Source organism: Daphnia pulex, chromosome 2 (genome assembly GCF_021134715.1).
Source record: "Daphnia pulex isolate KAP4 chromosome 2, ASM2113471v1".
Lineage (NCBI taxonomy): Eukaryota > Metazoa > Arthropoda > Branchiopoda > Diplostraca > Daphniidae > Daphnia > Daphnia pulex.
Window position 1 is genome coordinate 4,909,609 of NC_060018.1, and position 19,116 is coordinate 4,928,724.

At 43.9% G+C, this 19,116-nt stretch overlaps 1 protein-coding gene and 1 long non-coding RNA gene across 10 annotated transcripts; one reads left to right on the plus strand and one right to left on the minus strand.

Moving 5' to 3' along the window:
- Nucleotides 1-440: 440 nt before the first annotated feature.
- Nucleotides 441-18,143, minus strand: LOC124210537 (5'-AMP-activated protein kinase subunit gamma-2-like). 9 transcript variants are annotated; one of them, XM_046608660.1, is made up of 15 exons: nt 16,898-18,126; nt 10,913-11,012; nt 10,639-10,722; nt 9,825-10,009; nt 9,168-9,401; nt 9,044-9,083; nt 5,053-5,186; nt 4,678-4,726; nt 2,587-2,721; nt 2,361-2,513; nt 2,113-2,291; nt 1,850-2,053; nt 1,640-1,786; nt 1,489-1,582; nt 441-1,423 (listed from the first exon to the last, which is right to left on the minus strand). In XM_046608660.1, the coding sequence occupies exons 1-15, from the start codon at nt 17,597-17,599 to the stop codon at nt 1,164-1,166; spliced, it is 2,700 nt and encodes an 899-aa protein (XP_046464616.1). In that variant the 5' UTR covers nt 17,600-18,126; the 3' UTR covers nt 441-1,163. The 9 variants fall into 9 exon arrangements, with proteins under 9 accessions (XP_046464616.1, XP_046464617.1, XP_046464615.1 ...); XM_046608661.1 differs by having other exon boundaries at nt 9,044-9,086; nt 9,825-10,010; nt 10,643-10,722; nt 16,898-18,125; XM_046608659.1 differs by having other exon boundaries at nt 9,044-9,086; nt 16,898-18,125.
- LOC124210549 lies at nt 10,006-10,517 on the plus strand. The gene is made up of 3 exons (XR_006881255.1): nt 10,006-10,122; nt 10,310-10,376; nt 10,470-10,517. It is a non-coding gene; the product is annotated as an uncharacterized LOC124210549 (long non-coding RNA).
- Nucleotides 18,144-19,116: the final 973 nt, after the last annotated feature.

The following is a 19,116-nucleotide window of genomic DNA, read 5'->3' on the forward strand; positions in this document are numbered from 1 at the left end:
TTTTCCGGTTAAAGATTAAACAATTGATGAATGAAATAACCAACAAATCACTGAATTTATATGATTTTATGTTCTCATATTTTAAAGCTTTAAATGTTTTTGGTTGATTTTGAAAAGAGTTTTTATTGAATAATTTTCTTTGTGTTCTTTTATCCCGACTGTTTGGGCATAACGATAGACAGGCAACTACGCACTAAAAGGCGGCACATTTAGATTCAACCTGAATTCCATTTTTCAAAGACTAAAACACTAAAACCGTACTAAAACAGTATCAAAAGACGAAATTACTTCTGCAGAATTTTCAAAATAGATGGCTGCTCGTTACTCCACAGAATTTCTTTGAATCGACAAAACTATTTTTCACTCGCAATTAAATTATGTAAAATACATCAACATAACTTTAAGGAACGTGTTTGAATTTTAGAAAATAACGAAGTAAATTGTAATTTCGACATGTTGTATTTAATCTTTCTATAGAACATAAGCGCCCTCGCATGATTTTTTTTTCCTTGCGAAATCTCAGGTCACCTAATTTTTTTTTTAGTTCCACTTGCTTAATTCATATGCACAAGTACTCGGAAAGTACAAATCGTTTGACACTAAAGCCTAAGGAACGTTGGGTTAAAGAGGGATGTATACATTTTCACGCGCCAGCTCATAAATCACACAATTACTCTTTTATTTATGAGAGCTGTGAGCGATAGAAGCTCATTAAAAAACTTGGCGAAATGGTAACGTATGGCAACAAAAAGAGGAAAATAATTAAAACAGAAAAAATAAATCAGAAAGGTATGAGATAATTATATCAAATAGAAACCAACGAGCTTCAAATGGATGTCACTGCTTGCTCTTCTTCTTCCCATATTATGTATACTATATGTATAATATTTCGTGTTGCTCTCACGAGAGATAAGAATCAGAAGAGACAACGTACACAGAGATATCATGCTGTTGATTATCAACAAATTACCCAGCTGCAAAGAGGAGGAAAAATAAACAGCGTTGCAAATGGGGTTAGTTGAAATCACAATGCTTTCGAATGAAAAAAATCTCCTCATAATTCCGGTTGACGTATGAAACATTAAATTTGACATCCAACAAAAAAAAGGAGGGGAGGGGAACAGATGGGTACATATGCCGCAATGTGTGTGAAATGAAGATGATCACTCTCCTACTGAAACAACCGGCGGCTCATTGGTTTCTGCCATAGTAACACCATTGAGGGCATCACGTATTTCCCTTGAACACTCTTCTTCGTCATCCATCATAGCTATATCCTCGCTCGCTGTTACTGGCTGGTCCAAGGTCTCCGCCCTGGAGGCGAGTTCGATCTCATCATCAGATGCAGTTTCTTCCGGTATGGTGCCCGTGTTTTCAGCATCAGAGCACAAACTGTTTTTCTTCGAATGGCCTGCAAATGCCACTGCAGATATATTCACAGCATGAGTTAGATGACTAATTCCAGATTGATTAAAATATGTAGCTTACGGCTCGGCTTTAATACGAGTTCTGAAAGAATGTCGGAGAGGGAAATCACGCCGATGACGCGATCCTCGTTATCCACAACAACAAGACGATGAACCTGCAGCAGGATCAAGTTTATTGCACATCAACAATCAATATTGAATCAATAACTTACCTCGGCTCTGACTATTTTTTCCATCACTGTGCCAAGAGAATCGTCCAGATGACATTTGGAAACTCCTTCAAACCAAGTATTTCGATGCTCATTGGCTTGCGTCAAAGTAATATCCAAGTTGTTGTAGGTTTTTTCCGCAGCCAGATTCTGTAAGAAATCAGAATTGTTATTTGATAATTCTTGCATGTTAAAAATATATCGCTTCATTACAATGACGTCAAATTTGGAGTAGATATCGACTAGTCTGCCTTGGGAATCGACGATAGGCAAAGCAGACACTCTTCTTTCGACAAACTTTGTCAATGCGGTGATTATCGGTGTGTCTGGACTGGCAGTTTCGACATTGTCGTACGTGCCAATGTTCAACTCTCTCAAAGTTTTGTTCATGAAACTTGGTTTCGGCATGTCCTTCAACTGTTACACAAGTATCAAGATTAAACACAGAAGAAATCGCAACTCACGGGGTAACTTACGTATAGAAACAGGAAGCGCAGTATTCTTTTATGGGTCACGATGTATAATACGTTGCCAGTTTGAGGATCAATAACGGGCAATCGATGGATTCGATTACTGATCAGCGTGTAAATAGCATCAAAGAGAGAAGCATCTGGACTAATACTCTGGAGTCCTTTATAGTCCTGCTGAAGAACACCTTTAAAGGTACAAGGAAAAATAATTAGACTAAGTGTTCAACAACCTTTTCTTCATCTTTCAAACTTACTTCTCCAAGTATCCAGTTTGTGCTCCTCTAACTCTTCCATCTGCACCATCGGAGATTTGTAATACATTTGCAAGATGCGGATGAAATCTGTGATGGTCAGCATGCCAACAAAACATTGTTTCTTGCTATCCCACAATGGCGCAGCACGAACTCCTGTCAGGGGATATAAAAAAACGGATGAATATCGAGAACAACGTAAAGTAATTCAAATTTAAATGCAGCTTACCGTTATGAACCAGTGCGAAGAAAGCTTTTTTCACCAGAAGCTGAGTGTCGAAGACGACCAATTTGGCGCTGGTCGGTATGAGATCGTAACATTTGTGGAACTTGAAGAACTTGACAAAAATTTGATTTTCGTCATCTACGGAAATAGCATTAAAAAATTATTTTACAATCCAACAACAACCGACTGTCAAAACTGTCGCTCTTATTTCCCCCCTTCTCATTAGACACGACGGCTTTTTCAACAATTTACAAGTGGCGCCTCCGTCAAGGAAAGTGCAAGTTCGTATTCCATCACCGCAGAAGGATGCAAGGGTTTAAAATTAGAACATCTGAGCTGATTATCTAAAGGATGCTGGAATAGTTCTGACTTTTTGCGTGTGTGCTTTGTCTCTCCATTCTGTTCCTGGATTGGGTGGATCGCGGCGATCAATTAATCAAAATGTACAGCTGGAAATAGTGGAATGATAAAGACCTTGTCAAAATGCCAAAAGATAAACTAACTTATTCTGGGGGGGAAAAAATACTGCAACACTGAAACATGTTTGACGCCATGACGGAACTAAAATTGAAAATGTTGAGCTTGTAGAGACACGAACTGAATAGCTAAAAAAGCAGATAACGATTCCGGCAAGGGTCCAACATCATCTTAATATAAATAGGAACAAGAAAACTTCGCATCGTCGATTGACAGAACGGTGTGAAAACCCATTGGGCATCCATTTCCCTTCGTGAAAACATTGGCGCTGATGACCGTCGCGGTGGCAGAACGGACAGGACAGCCATCGGCCGCCACCACTACCCAAAACGCTCCCAAACTGACGACGCTTTGTCTAGGCGCCCAGAACCTGCTTCCTCATAAGCACCTGCAATATCAGAAATGTCGGCCCAATTTGGATGCTGCACGTTTTCAAACTCTTTAATCTGATCCAAACTATATTCTTCGTCGTCTCCTTGAATTCGTAGAGTCACGTAGTTGGAATAGTAATGAAGACACAGCATGGCGTCCAGCTCACAATCGTCGCCGACTATTTTCTCGACATTAACACCATCCTTCTATCTTCGCTGTTGCTAATCCTCTAACTGTCCTTGTTGTCGCTGTTGTTGTTGATGTCGACGACGACCTCAACGGAGGACACGCTGAAGTTTTCACCGACTGATGGCATGGTACCGTTCACGGCGCTTTTCGCAAACTGGGCAGCGTTCCATTTGCAGACAACTGTGTGAGCTCCTGACATAAATCAAGTACACGCGGCGCTCTCTCTCACTGGCCAGTGCAAGGAGGACTTGGTGCTAGACTGGTTGAGGCCCGACTGCAAACGGGAGAGGAGAGCGGCGGGAGTATACCGCAGGTTGTGCGTCGAGTGCGTATGCGTTCGTGACTCCTGACGAGTGGGGAATTCGATTTCAAAAGTTGTTAAAGATTATTTTGGCTCGATAGCGTTACGTGGGAATTTACGGCGCTCTGTTGGAGGCGCAACAACACGCGAGCACAACTGAGGAACAGCTTTGATAGCGAGACAAAGAGAGGTCGATTGCAACTGTCACTGCCAACCGTCGCCAGTCAAGGTGACATTCGACGACCCGAATTTTTCCAGCAAGCGCACCAACATTACAACTATAGCGCACAATCCGACTCGGACGGGAAACAAAAGCGCCAAGGCTTGTCTATTGGAGTAATGATGATGTTAATTAATAAAACATGGCGAGCGCGTGCGCAACACAAAAGGATCGGCAACCGCAACCGGATCAGTCGCCGAACCTCATTTCTGAGGGGCGCTGAAAGGACCACGGGCAGTCCAGAAGGAGGTATCGGCGTCAAATCTAATTTTAGAAACAAAAAATAAGGGGGGAGGGGGGTCTATGTTCACGATTCTTGGCAACGTGTTAGTCTAGCGCGGTTGCGAAGGCGATTTTCTTGCAGCAGATGCGATTGACCCCCATCCATCCATCCATCCATCTGCCAGGATCTTTAATTGGTTTGATTTGTCCTCTTTAGCAGACTTAGTCTTTAGATATATATTCTCCTTTCGATGGGCATTGCCCGGCGCGACGTATTAATCTAGCATCAAAACTAATAGTATCCGGTTCTTACCCAAATCTCCGAAATCCAGCTTATCCAGGAAAGGATCGGCGACTGGAAGCTGTAAACGGGAAAAAAGAAGAAAATACAGAATTCTTAGGATATGAGTCAAATGATATAAGCAACTAGAATGAATGCGTCATAAACGAAAACAAACGCAGAACATTCTGGCGTTTCTTATCTCTTTCATTTGTTTTGTTGATTTTTCTCAAATAAAGATTTCGTCATTCCTTTCTTTTTCTAAATCGAGTTCACTGATGGGTACAGGAGCTGCATTATGATGCAAGACACCATCAAGACAAACAGTTTACGACGTCTCTTTAGCAGATTACAAATCATTTCACAAACCAAGCAAAGACTTAACAAATTAAAAGAAAATAAACTTACTCCTCTGGAATCGCGGAATAGTATGGCTGAATGGTTGGGATCAAACGAGGCGCTATCGCCGGTTCGCAGGGCGCCCGGAATTCCGGCGCCTAGGGAGGCTCTTCGACGATCATCGCCGCGCCGGATCAAAGCACCTGCGTTAAGAAAACAAACAAATATACACACATGATCAAGTTTGCGATCTTTACGGTCTCTGCTCGAACAAACTGAAAATATCGGCACACGGAGCTCGGATACCGGGTTTCTCACGTAAACTCGCAACGCGGATGAATTTGCTTGAGGAGCGCACAGCAAAGAAGGGAGATGCGGACTTGACCGATTGGGCGGGCGAAGGGGGCGGTGTCGTTGTAATGGGCGAACCCAAGGATTTGTTCGTAGGGTTAGGAATGAAGAGACGGGCAGCGGGTGCGCAGTTGGCGGCATAACTGACTTCGCACATGACCGGAGTACTGAAGCGCAAAAAATGTAACGTATGGCTCAACTCGTTCCAAAAATCCGACAATCCAGGGCTAGGAGGAGGATTAGTTTGTATGGCACTGGATCTATTCAGTTCAGATCGAACATCTTTGGATCCATTTTTTGTCTCGGCAATCAATGATACATCACGAGCGCCCGCTGGATTGTCGGCATAATTGGACGGGCAAGTTGGCGGACAGAAGACTTTAGCACACGATAAAGGCTGAGATTGGGCGATTCGAATTCGGACGGAATCTTTGGCAAGGAGAGGCGAAAGTTCGGCCAAGGTCAGTTGGCGGCCAGGCGAGCTCCAATCTTTGGAATGAGCAGCCAAATTTCGGGGCCATGCATCAGCTTCGGCACTGCCAACGGAAGCCAGTGAGGACCAGTGGAAGACATATCGGAGCGGAGAAATACCCTCCTGCTCCTCGCAGCTATCGACCGGGCGATGAGCTACGCAGCAGCAGAGGCAGCAGCGTTTCGGCGAAAAACCACATTGCAATGAAGGCAACGAATTGCACAGTCCCATAACCCTTGCATTAAGGACACTGGAACTGTCCGAATCGGCCGAGACTCAGCCAAACACCTGCGACGTGCCAGAGAGTCGAGATGCTACTGACTTACACACTACGTTTGTGTTGGCATAACAATTAAAAATGACGACAAAAGGAAAAGATGTGACGTTCAAAAAGCATTTTTTGGCTCGGTAAAAGGTTGGAACCGAATCATCGACCGAGAACAAAAGATCAACGCTGAACAAACACGCTCTGCGCATGTGAAAAGAAGCGGTTCACTGGCGAGCATAAAGTATCTATCATCACAATTTTATCGATTTCTTGCACATTTACTATCCCACTCGTTTTTTTTCTTCTTCTTCTTTATTGTGTGTACATCCCTCCCACATCTAGGCCGGCTTGTGATCGAATCGCACCGACATAAACTAGTAATTCCCATTAACCAGTCTGATCTCGTCACGAGGAGACAACCAAAAAATCTTGTGACTGGCATTTCCAAGCGCAATTTTTCACCCTTTAAATACCACGGCTGTTGAAACAATTTCGATTGCGCTCCCAACTTACGATGTTTTTCTTTCTCGTCTTCTTTGGACGTCGATTCTTTCGATCTCAAGTTTTTCTTGGCGTTGGAAGAGCCGAAACTGGTACGAAACATTCCGAATGCGGCACTTGAACAAAGAGGAAAACAATCCAGAGAACTCGAGACAGAAAATCTATGCCTGACTGAATCTTGGCACGACTATATACAATATATAAAAGCCGTGATGGTGAAACCCAAACAGGGTTCATACACTCGCTCTCCTCGTGCCGATAAGCCAAAGGGCGCACTCCCACAACTACAGAGTGACAGAGAAATAATCCAGATTTACAAAAGTTGATAAGACAAGTGGGCAGGCCCAACCAACGATCGTACTTGGAACTGTGACTGGATCAATCCCACTTTCCCCCACACACTCTGCTTTCCCTTTACCTTCGACTAGCTCTCACCCTACACTATACTCTCCTAGTACGTCCTGGCCATCGAGATCCAAGAGCTCTTGGAGCCGGAACAAAGAGGGCTCTCCTCCAAGCAGCCAGTCGGGGCTGCAGGAGTTTTATTTCGCCGTCTCGGAGTGAAAGAACCCCCATCACGCAGCCGGACCAGCCACCTAGCGGCGTGCATTTTAAAATGATGCAACGAACCAACACATTTGCGGGATCACGTAATCATTACCTTCTTTGACAATTTTATCGTAAATATTGTAAACAGTCTGAATTGAAGTGGTAACGTCGGAATCCGTGCGTTTCTTGGGTTTCGCCCCCATCGAATGAGAACGATCACGCATGGGCGCTGGCGGTAGTTTTTCACTTTCTTCGCTGGAGGAAGCACGATGAACGCGGACGTGCTTGCGGACTGGCTCTGATCCGACTTCCTTCTCATGACTTCCAATGTGCGAAATGCGGCGTAGATAATGGCCCAAATCGTGAAAGAGATGGGAACTGCCGTGCGATGGGCCAGCAGGATTTGGATGCTGCTCAGTTTTTTTGTCTTCGACGCTGTGATGTTTGGTACGGTGAGACGACCAAAAGTGACGGTGAGGTTTTTCCATCGAAGAAGACGACATCTTTTGACCGTCAGTGGCGCTATCCATTTTGCTCTCATCGCCTTTTGAATGCTCATCTTGCCCTTGCGAATGCGATTTGCCGAATGGGAAAAAGTGAAATGCTTCTAAACTTAATTTGCTGAAGCTTTTAGCACGAGGGCGAGAAGGTTGACTGATGTGAGCCACGGGATGAAACGGAAGACTTGACGGTGAATCGACAGATGCCGTTGCTGAAGGACTTTCTTCAACCAAAGACAACAAATCATTAATGAATTCAGGATCATGTTTCGGTTGAGGTGACAATGAGGGCTCAGGAGTCAAGCAGGGCTGCCACATGGGGTCTTCCGATTTCAGAGCCACACTGGAGAAGTTCTTGTCAGACTGACCGGGACTGATAAACTGAAAAGAGCTGGCACTTTCACCCATGGAAACATCTGACCCCAACAAACTTGTCGTGCTGGCAGTGTCACCCTTGTTGGGTGTGTTTCCACGTTCCACTTCTAGGGCTTCACATCCAGTAAACACTTGAGCGTAGTCTTCATCTGCAATGGATGACATGGAAACGGCAGCTTCCAAATCAGCTATTGAAAAGCTCTCTTCTTTGCGATCCATTCTGGAAGAAATTATGTTTCAGTCTAGATATGCAGGATGTTTATATATAACTGAGACTCTTTTGTTGTTGACTTCAATGTTGTCCTTGAGTTGAACCAGTTGCACAACTTCAGAATCGAACGAAAGTCGTAAACAAGTTGTTCGAGGGGCCTAGTTTCCTGATTAAGGGATATGCACGAGAAGTAACAGAGAGTTATGGCCGTGACACGAGAAACGTAGCCAGGGGCATTCAACAAGAATCTTCAGTCGTATGCACTTATTCAAGTACAAAACGTAAAATAGACAATATATCGTAAGAAATATTGTAAAATAATACTAAATCAGGAGAAGAACACACGAGGCGAACGTCACAAACTCAACTGCTGTTTTGGCCGGGAACAGACGGTACGAACTCAAAAAGTCCACAATGTAAACGAAACAAAAATGTAATAGAATGTCCAGAGGTGCCACATCTTTCTATTTCCGACCCCTACGGCGGCAATGACTTTCTATAGTTTGCATAGCAACAATGAGCTTCGGTTTCTTCAAAATCCGCTGTGGAACACCAAAAAAAAAATCGGTTTTTTCAAGAGGTTACTGAACCGTTTCAATGAAATTGATATTGTTGGACTATGTTCGGGCAAGATAATAAAAAAACGTCAAATTGGTCGGTTTTTAACCACGTGCGTTCCCAGAGGAACTTCCGTCGAAAACACGGATTGGATGGTTGGATCTTTTTAACGATCAATTTGGGAATAAGGTGGATTTTTTTTTCAATTAAGGGGGACGCCCACTGATTAAAAAAATAAAAGTATACTAAGAAAATTAATCATTTTGGAGACTCACCGTGACTGTTGTTGCTAACGACGACAACTGGCTGATTTTTCTGCTAAAAATTATTAATTTTGTTTAATTAGAAAATCCATAAAATCGATAAGAATAATTGCTTTAAACGAAAATTGTCCATTACTTTGCGCTTGTCGTCAGTGGAAACACTTTGTGAACGATTCCGAAACATATCCATGACTTTAGAAACAGGTCCGCGTGACGTTGACGCTTCCGTGATGGATCGCGTCCGGTTTTTGTCACTGACGCCATTGCCGCTCCCATACGAGGAAGGGACGTCGTAAGGAAGCGAAGATGGGCTCTGACTTCCCGGTGACGCAATCCGACCAGCAACAATCGGTGATCCCATCAGCGAGTTCTGTGAATGTACATACAAATAATATTCAATGCATCAGACGGAATTAATAACCATAAACACGACATTCACCATAGAAGAATAAGACATAACAAGAGACGTCGACAAAAGGGCTCACTCATATTTTTAATCGCCTCCCTATTCATTTATTTGCATTCCTTTCATCCGTGAAGGAGGACGAAAAGTTGTCAAGACAACCGGAACCAAGCAATTTCATCTCGGATTTAGATGGTGAACGTAATTGGACACATGAGGAGCGAGGGGATTTGACTGAGCTGGTTGCCCAGCAACCTAATCCTTCTCTTTCACAAGTTCATTCCGTCTATTCGCTTCACGGTTCATGGGATTCATAACGCGCAGGAAGGAGGGGGGTATAATCAGGTGAATGCAATCGATTATATTTGTATTTATTGCAATGGAACTCACTTGGACGGCATTCTTGACTGTACTCATGATAGTTGGTTTCTTGATGGCACGCTGGGCATCCGATTTGGAACGCGGCCGAAAAGCCTCGAAAATGTGGGCGCTCCCGAGGGTCTTGTGACGGCCGGGAGATCCGAACAGGCCGGCGTCGTCGCCAGATTTCCGACGCAGTCGATCATCGTGTGCAGCTGAAAACAACAATCAACAGAAAGAAAATGAGAATCAGTTGATTGTCCATGGACATCACGTTCCGTTGGGAACGAGAAAAAACATTCGTACGGACTCATGATGATGCAAGATTGTAAGTTACATGCTCATTTCTTTTATAACTTTTTGTCCAGATAACATCAAAGATTAGTTACAACTGTAAAACAATAAATAGCGCATGCAGGTCTTGGTCGATTCTTTCGTTTTCTTTTTTCCTTCTCACAACATTTGAAATGCTGGAAGGAGACTCGTCAACACGTGACTGTGTTATCTATTCTTAGATTGCTGATCAAACACGCGCAGCCCAAAGGGGGAGAGAGAGACACTAGGACAACAACTCACGACCTGGTAAGAGTGTGGTGTTTTTGGGTTGTTGTTTTTAAAGTCCCAGCAAAAGAATTTACTTTGGCGAATCAGGTGAGCCATTTTTGTTTATTTTAGAGCGCCCAAAGTGAGCTGGAATCGACAATACGTCCCTCAAGTCGTGCGTCCGACAGACACGGAAGAAACAGCAGCAGCAGAAGAAGCCCAGGCCAAAGCGTAAACAGGACAAACAAACACTCAAACGGAAGAAGAAGAAGAAGAGCCGACAGATTTTGTGAAAATGTACCGATGATGAGAGTTGCACTGGAAACGACAGAATTCGACGTTCCGCCATGGCGTCCTGGATTAGGGTGAGGCATACTCCAAGTTCCTATTTTGATTATGCATTATACGCACGTCAACACGCAACAACATGTCAATTTTAATATTTAAATACCTCCCCCCCACCCTCTTTAATCTCACAATTTAGACAATTACTTCAGTAGAAGAAGGGGAAAACAGGAACAGAATGAAATTATCGATTAGAAAGCCCTTCAATTCGTAAGACACACGATTCGTACCTGCTCGAGGTCTGGCTCCGTTGTCGGCCATGGTGCGACTTCTATCCACGTCTGAAGCGTCCACGTCTTCGGTCACGATTACGGGTAGTGGCAGCGAGGACTGGAAGAGAAGAAAAAAGGAAAAAAGAAATATAAGAGAATGTTTTTATTAGAATTTGGAACGAAGTGACGAAATGCACAAAGTACATATACTGCACAAAAATATCCACCTACAAAATCGGATTTAAACTACTAGCCGAGCAACTTTAAGAGTCTCTATTTTCGCTCGCTCCGCGTTCAAAACTTTCAAACATTTTCAAACAACATTTCCAGATTTAAAAAAAAAAATAATAAATAAATAACAAAAATGCAGGAGTTTTATTTTCTCTCTCGCTCCCTCCACGTCGAACATTTCGTAACTATTTGAGCGCACGCAGTACATTATAGGTACTGTGCAGGATCAAGCGTACGTGACGTCCGGCCATTTGGGCTCGGAGCCAAACTGTCGCACAGCCATGGTGAGGGTCGCCGGTCCCAGACGCCAAAATGTCAGGCGACAACACAATTGACAACAGTTGTTGGCGAAGAAATAAAACCATTTTGTAAACATTCGGGATTTGAAACTTCACATTGTGGGCGGCAGCTAGGAGAGAAAAAGAAAAGATCAACAGCCCATCGCAGCCCAGCGCCAGACTTTGTGGCGTCGTGGAAAAATGATCGCCACAAATGGGCCACCAACTTCATGGCCAAATCCATTTCTCAGCGATATCCATTTCCCACCCGTAATCGATATATACAGTGCACATATTCGTCCAAACCTAATTGACCAGGGGAGTCAATCGCATCCATCAGCTGCGGGCGTGAAGCCAACGACCGATTCATCACTTCTCTTATCCAAAAAGATGATCTCACAAGGAGAATGACAGAGTTCAACTGATGGAAGAACAAAGAAATGGACGTCAGGGGATCACATCATTAGGAAAAAGAGAGGAGTCCACAATTGAGGAAAAGAAAATTAGCTTCCGGAAATGAATATTTCAATAAATTACAACAACAACAATCAAACAAAAACGCTCTTTTCCGAGAAAAAGTGGAAGATGTCGACGAGTTTTGTGTGCAAGGGTATTTTCTCTTTTTTTTTAAGGTCCCACAGTCACGAGACTGGGCTTAGCTAATGATCTTGTCACGGGGCCAAAAAAGGAACGGGGATATTTCCAAAAGAAATGTCTGGACGAGATGAACTTGGTCTTGATAGTCCAGTCTGGCGGTGGTGCGCGATGTTTGCACAGCATGCTCGGAGAAGCGCGGAATCAAGATTAATAAAAAGAAGAAGACCCTCACACACACAGCTGAATGACAAGACGAGAAAAAGGATACGTTTTCTTCTTCTTCTTTCTCCAACAGGAAACGCGGTGTCGAATTTTACCTAGCGTTCAATTCGCCGCCATGACGGCACAACTAAAAGTGTCGGTTCTGTGCGTCTCGGATTCGCTCGCAAGGGGATAGAAAATGAAATGACCAAGTTATAACGTTGACTTTTGCGCGCAAAGTGACTTTATAGTCACCTGAGTAGGCGACTCTCTGCGTTCAAGACTTGAATGATCCAACAAGAGTTGAAAACACAATAGCTCGGCGCACATTTGGAAAATACCACACGAGATCAATACCTACTACACCTACCATGTAGACCAACTGCGACTTGTCTCTGGAGTACCGTCACGTATACCGCCAGCCAAAGTCTATACGCATCCAGCATTGATCTCCACATGGAAAAAATGTGTATTTACGTATAGCTTTCTTTTTATGTTGGCAAACATCAAGACGGCGGCTATAAATTCCGGTCGTATCGTGAGCAGAATCCCTTTATTTCATTTGTAAGTTTTTCAAGTTCGCCGCCGTTTGTTTAATCATGTGAAAAAAAGGATTTTGAGAGACGGCCGAGGCCCATTAAATTTTACGATCAAGGGACATAGTTGATAATAAAACATAGGAACAGATTAAGAGTTATTACTTTGTCCTTTGGCGGATGTTGCGTAATACGCATTAATATGCCATCCGAGATCAATACAGACGGGGAGACTACTACAGCATATTGCTTGGGCTTCCATGTCGGTTGCAAAATATCCTTTACAAAGTTTCATTTGCGTGTCTCGCAAAGTTTCTCCTCTCTTGGCCGTGCAAGGTAACAAGAAATCGATAGAAAACTAGGATCTAAATTTACACTTCACAATGAAAATGATTCGGCAAAATGTTGAACCCCAATCTAACCAGTCATAGAGAAATAAACAGGGCAGCAGCTAGTGGTAGGTGGGTAACAGCCCAGCCAATTTCCTGCTAAATCGAATCAAGCCCCAGCACTCTTCAGCTGCCGAGATATAATTATTCGACTCTTTTCGCCGAACCTCGACCAACCGCCGCGTATAGACGAGGCTTTGTACCACACAAAGTTATTGCATCCAGTCACGTAAGAGAAGAGGGAAAAAAAGAGGAAAACTGACAACTGCACTCGATTGGATGGAGCGAATAACATCGCCAACAAAAAAAGAAAAAGAATAAGGTCCCGTAGCTCTATTGTCAGGGGGTTTAAAAGTCAACAGCCGAATGCACAAATATCAACAGAAAAAACGCGAAAGCAAAAGAAAAGCGGCAACAAAGCGAGGAAAAAAAGATCAAATAGATTTCCTTATTAACTCAAGAAAAATCAAAATCATTCTTACCCCCCAACAAATGGATGATTAAAAACCAATGGGCAACACAAGAAGATGGCGCAGCAGTTTAAGTCCTTCAGGCACCAAAGATGCAGAAACAAAGAACATTCAAAAGAAGGAGACAACTCAAAAGAATTCGAGAGACTCCTTTTTTTTTTGTCTCCAGCGACCCGTGTGATTGAAACGCGTAGACTATAAATTAAAGAGTGCGGAGGCCACCACCAAAAGAATCGATCGACAGAAACGGAATTGGATCAAACGGAGAAGCACGGAATGAGATCAACACGATTGTGAACGATCCCGAAATTCCTTCTCTTCCTAGAGACGATTAGAGTGCCGTACTCACCATACTGCCATCATCACCCTGAGTGTGATTGCCCGGAGAAACTAGACAGCGATGCATGGCGCACGTTCAATTTCGTTTAATAAAAAAAAAACAATAACCCTTTTCTTTTTCGTTTTGGTGTTAAGAATTCAAGATACAATCCCTGGGTGGAAACTAGTAAGTAGCAGACGGGAGGCGCAGCCGAACTAACAACGGTATTGATTTCAAAGTTTCTACGGGTCGCTTGACATTCACCGTCAGGTACAGAGTGGCAAACTACAATTCACGTTTTTTGTTTGGGCTGCAACCCGTGTGTCAATTTTCTTTCTCCCCCTCCCGGTCTGTGGCCCCTTTCACGCAATATGGAAAGTGGACACACAAGTTGCTCTCTGTGTGTAATAATATGTGTCTGGCACCTAAACGCGGACTGGTGTGATATGACCGAAGATGCCCGCCACACTGGCTAAGCGAAAGTTTTTGCCCGTCTCCACGCACACACAGACACAGACTGTCGGTACAGCACGCTACACTCACGCCGTTGCTTGCACTGCAGCTGGCTGCCCCCCTCGTGTGTTAAAGTGTAACATAGAGTTGACGGCGATGTAGGGTGTAGGAGGAGCCATCAGCGTTAGCTGCGTGGACCTGTGTGCGCGTCATCTCTCTCTCGGCCGTGAAACAGCGTGAGAACCGCATGCCGAGCGTCCGCGCAGTCGCAGACGGATTGGCAAAGCCAGCTAACAGATGCGACGTGCGGGTTTCCAACCCGCGGGCTAGCCCAGCAAACAAAGAAGTACGTATTTGCGAATATAATCCCGGCTTTACAAAATTCCATTCCAATATTCAAACTGAAGAACAGTAACATAATGAACGTCCAAACAATAGAGGGAAAGTTGCACTCCGCACCGGAGTATTCCCAATTTAAACTCCAGACGACGCATCAACCGAAAATAACAAAACCAAAATCTACAATCAGTTCTCATTTCCATTTTGAGACTTTCCAAAGAGAGAGAGAGGGAAAGTACATTTTCATAGACACAAACGCGACCTGGCGGAGACGTCTCTACTATAAAGAAGCATTGAAATGTCAGGGACGGCCCCAACGACCCGATCCGTACGCCGGACTTATATCTATTAGTGGGAACTTGTAATGCGTCTTGCAATCAACGTTAAAGACTTTTAACCTTAAATGTTTTACTAGTTACAGGGATGATCGAGTGTGACTGTAGAAAGTTGTCGCAAGACGTGAATGCACTCCACTGCCAGAAGCTCTCGGCCATATTGTTGCCCCGTGACCCAGTCTTACTGGTACCACCACTTTGAGACGCCGATCCTGTTTTGGAGAGTTTTAATGATCGCCGCTAGACGTACACGTAAGGCGCAGAGAACAAAAAAAAGTAATAACAATAAAACACAAAAATTCGGCTGGTTGGAATTCCCCCGTAATTTGAATAGAATTCAAAATGGAAAGAATTGCCGTTACGAATGGACAAGTGCTACAGAAAAATTAAGTTTTTACAAGGAAGCCAACAATAACAACAGTGTGTCACCATGACGACCCCGTCAACAGTGGTGTGCGTGGTAACTAAATGCGGACACGGAAAAAATGATTGAATTGAATAATGATTCACGCCAATTGACGCAGGCTCTTTTAGGACAAAGAACGGACACGTCTCAAGGACCTATTTCAGACAATCCCGCACGGCAATTCACGAATGCCGGTCGCATCGAAATGATTCGCATTAAATAGGTGCGAACCTTGACTGCGCGAGTCGAGTCACGTAGTCCAGCGGAGCGAGAAATGCTCGGCCAAATCAGCCGGTCGCAATCGGATATAAAGAACCAGTCGTGGAAAAAAGAAAAAAAGTCGACAAAGGAAATACCCACTAGAAAACGAAGCGATGTAGGATTCTAGTCAGGAGTCCTAAGGAAACTGTCAACTCAAAATACCCAAAAGTTAACAACTAGAATATCTAGTTGGCACTAGCGATTAGACAATCTAAAGGAGTCACGACAAATGCATTTTATCAGTGCAAAAAAGGGAAGAATGAGAGAGGCTGAACCCGCCTTAACGATGATAAACATCTCGAGAGCGTTCCGATCTAATCTGGAATGCATCGCTCAAATCATTATCGCAGTCGGCAACGACTAGGAAAAGAGATTCACGATGATCAAGACGAAAAAAACAAACAAAAGTGAGTGCAAAAAAATGACCAAAACGGGTCGTAAAAGAAAAACCTTTTGGCAAAGGATAGCAACACCAAAGAGGAATCACGACTCTTCAGGGCATAATAGCTCAAATCGCCTTGAGAGATTTTCATTCTTTTGCCTTTGATCTTGAAGGACGTTTGTGGACTTTGGTGTATGTATACACGAAAAAAGAATAGTCCTCCCTTGTGAAAAACGGGGCGCGGCATCGGGTAGCCGCCGCTGGCTTGTTTGATAATAAAAATAATCCCAACTAGAACGCATGCCATTATTTTGAACCAGCTACCAGGGAAGAGTGAGTTTAGTATGACGAAGCATGAAAACCGCAACTTTTCTTTTTGGGGGTTTTGACAAGTTTGGGAAAGGCAAAACAAAATCAAGACCAACCGAAAATGTCCCGACATTTGGTTAGTGCCAGTTTCCTTTCGTTTCCTTTCGCTTGGTGTTCAAAACGAGAATAGCGTGGCGATATCAGGAAAAAAATAATAAGATTATTATTTTTTGGTTTCAATTGAAAAGAAAAAAAAGGAAAAAATTGTAAACGTTCGGTTGTCAGTGACATCTAGGATGCTACGGAACAAGCAGACGAACATGTTCCCCGGGAGCTATTCGGACACGACGGCGACGCCCGTTTGCACTGTCAACATTCACAGGTGCGTACGTGTCAGACAGACAATGCCGTCCACCAACACCCTCGCAAAACAACAGGGTCGTCATTTTTAGATTGAAAAACAGAAGGTAAATTTAGGTTGTGTAGGGCGCGGTTACCTTTCTGTAAACGTAGTTCCTTCTCGGGATCCAAATGTCCTTGTTAAAATAGCCATGATTGTCCAGCTCCTCTGACGTCTTCTCTTCGCCATCCTGCTGGACGATTTCTTTGACTTCGATGAGACTTTTGTCAATGAAATGGGGATCGAGTCGCAGTGGCAAATTGGAAACAGGCGCCGAAGAGTGTCGGACGCGCTGTCTACTGTTATTGGGTGAATACATTCCACTGCTACTAGTAATGGTTGTGCTGGTGGTGCTGTTATTATTATTGCTGCTGATGATGTTGCTGTTGCTGTTGGTTGTCTGCGCCGGGCGTCGGTGATAATGAACGGCAACGGGTTGCTCGTTTGACAATTCCCCTCGAGCACGATTGAGCGAATGCGAACTGGATGATTCGTCCACTGATCGATTACGACTGGCCATCCAGCGCTTAAAGAGCGTGTTGTGTCGATGAAGACTTCCCTGATAGGAGGGCAAACTGTGATAGACGCTGCTCTCGGTGGGCGATGAACCTTCTGTGCTGGGGATCTCTTCTTCAACATCTTCGAGTACGCCGTCGTTGGAAGTCTCGCTAATGCTTCGCCCTCGATGGTTGGCCTGCTGTCCGTTGACAAGACGTCGGCTGGCATTTTGATTGGAATCCGACGACTGGATAGCCCTGCGGAAGCTTCTCCTATCGCCGAAATAGGACCACAGCGCCATTGCGCTACAATTTCAACCCCGCCTCTGGGAGTGTACAGTGGCCTGGTTATGGCTTTCTATTTGCTAAAATGAAAATGAGGGAACTTTAAACCCCAGGGCAATACACGTGGCGATAGCGAATTAGTCTTCAACAGGATTTTCTTCTTTTTTTTCCCCAAAAATTACGAATTTCTACAGAAGTTTAAGAAAAGAAAATTGCTTTCATTCCAGGAACGCCCCAATTACTTTCTCACTACACAATGCAGACGCAACGCAGACGAAAAACACTCTGCTGTCAATTGATGCCGATAGCAGCAGAACTTAAAATGTCACATGACAGATCTGAGAATCTGCTCGATCCCTTCAGAGAGAGATATCAACCGTGGTGGGTCTTTTGCTCTTTCTCTCCAACAACACACGAGCCGAATGTCACAAAACAAATTTAACAGACTTGACACAAGAGAAACGCCAAACGAAAAGAAAGATGTGACGAGAGAAAAACTTTATCACGTCTGCACGGTTCGGAGAATCGAAACCTATTAAAATCAGTATACAGACAAATGGAGTGGTGGCACTAGTCGTCGAAAAAAAAAGAGACGGTGGGTGCGTTCGTTCGGTTGCCGGTGGGTGGGTTTTCTCTGATATAGTTGAACCATGTGAATGCCTCAAAGCGTTCGGAGGCATCCTCTCCTTCAAATATACATTTGGTTGTATAAGTCTGCCTCGTGTCTAAAGGCGGGAGCTTTTTTGGGGGTGGTTCGGATGAGCGGGAGGTTCTCTTTTCTTTTTAAAAAATATTTTTGTAATATTAAAAAGAAAAAACCCGCGCGCACGGACATACGACCTTGAAAGTGCATACCCACCCGGCAGCTACACTATGTACTACTATACAGTGCTTTAGCTGCGTCTCGGGCCGGCTCAACACGATCTAACAAAACCGGGCAATCCGGGCATGGCGGACGGACGGAAAAGAAAAAGGAAGAAACTGAATGTTTAAAAGGCGCTGACTGATTTTTTGTTTTTTGGTTTCTGGGTTTTTTTTCACATAAAAGAATGACGATTCAGTTCATATCAAAGAAACTCGTTTTGGTAAATAGGTAACATCCCCACCCAACCAGCCAAACTAGCTCAACCAGTCGATTCCTGGATCCGTTTAAGGAATTTCGAAAATGGATTTTACGTTTATTTGTCTTTTGTCCAGAAATGGAGTATTAGAATATGCATAGCAATTCCAACATTCTCAGGTTTAATTTGTTATCAGTGTATATCGAAGCAGGAGAGGGCCGTTCTATCAGCTTTCCATTCATTCTAGCGGACATAAGGCCGGATCGGATTTCAACGATCCAAAACGCGCAGTCGATTCGAGCGGAGCAGAAAACAATCCCTCTCCGTTTCGGAGATGGAACAGCGGCACAGCAGTCCATACTAATCGATGCAGTGTGTGAACTTTGAAGCCGGAGGAATTGAATGTCAGATGTGGGAAACGACGTTAAATTCCCATTCGCCATCCCGAGCTTTCACATCCATGTTTCTCAGTT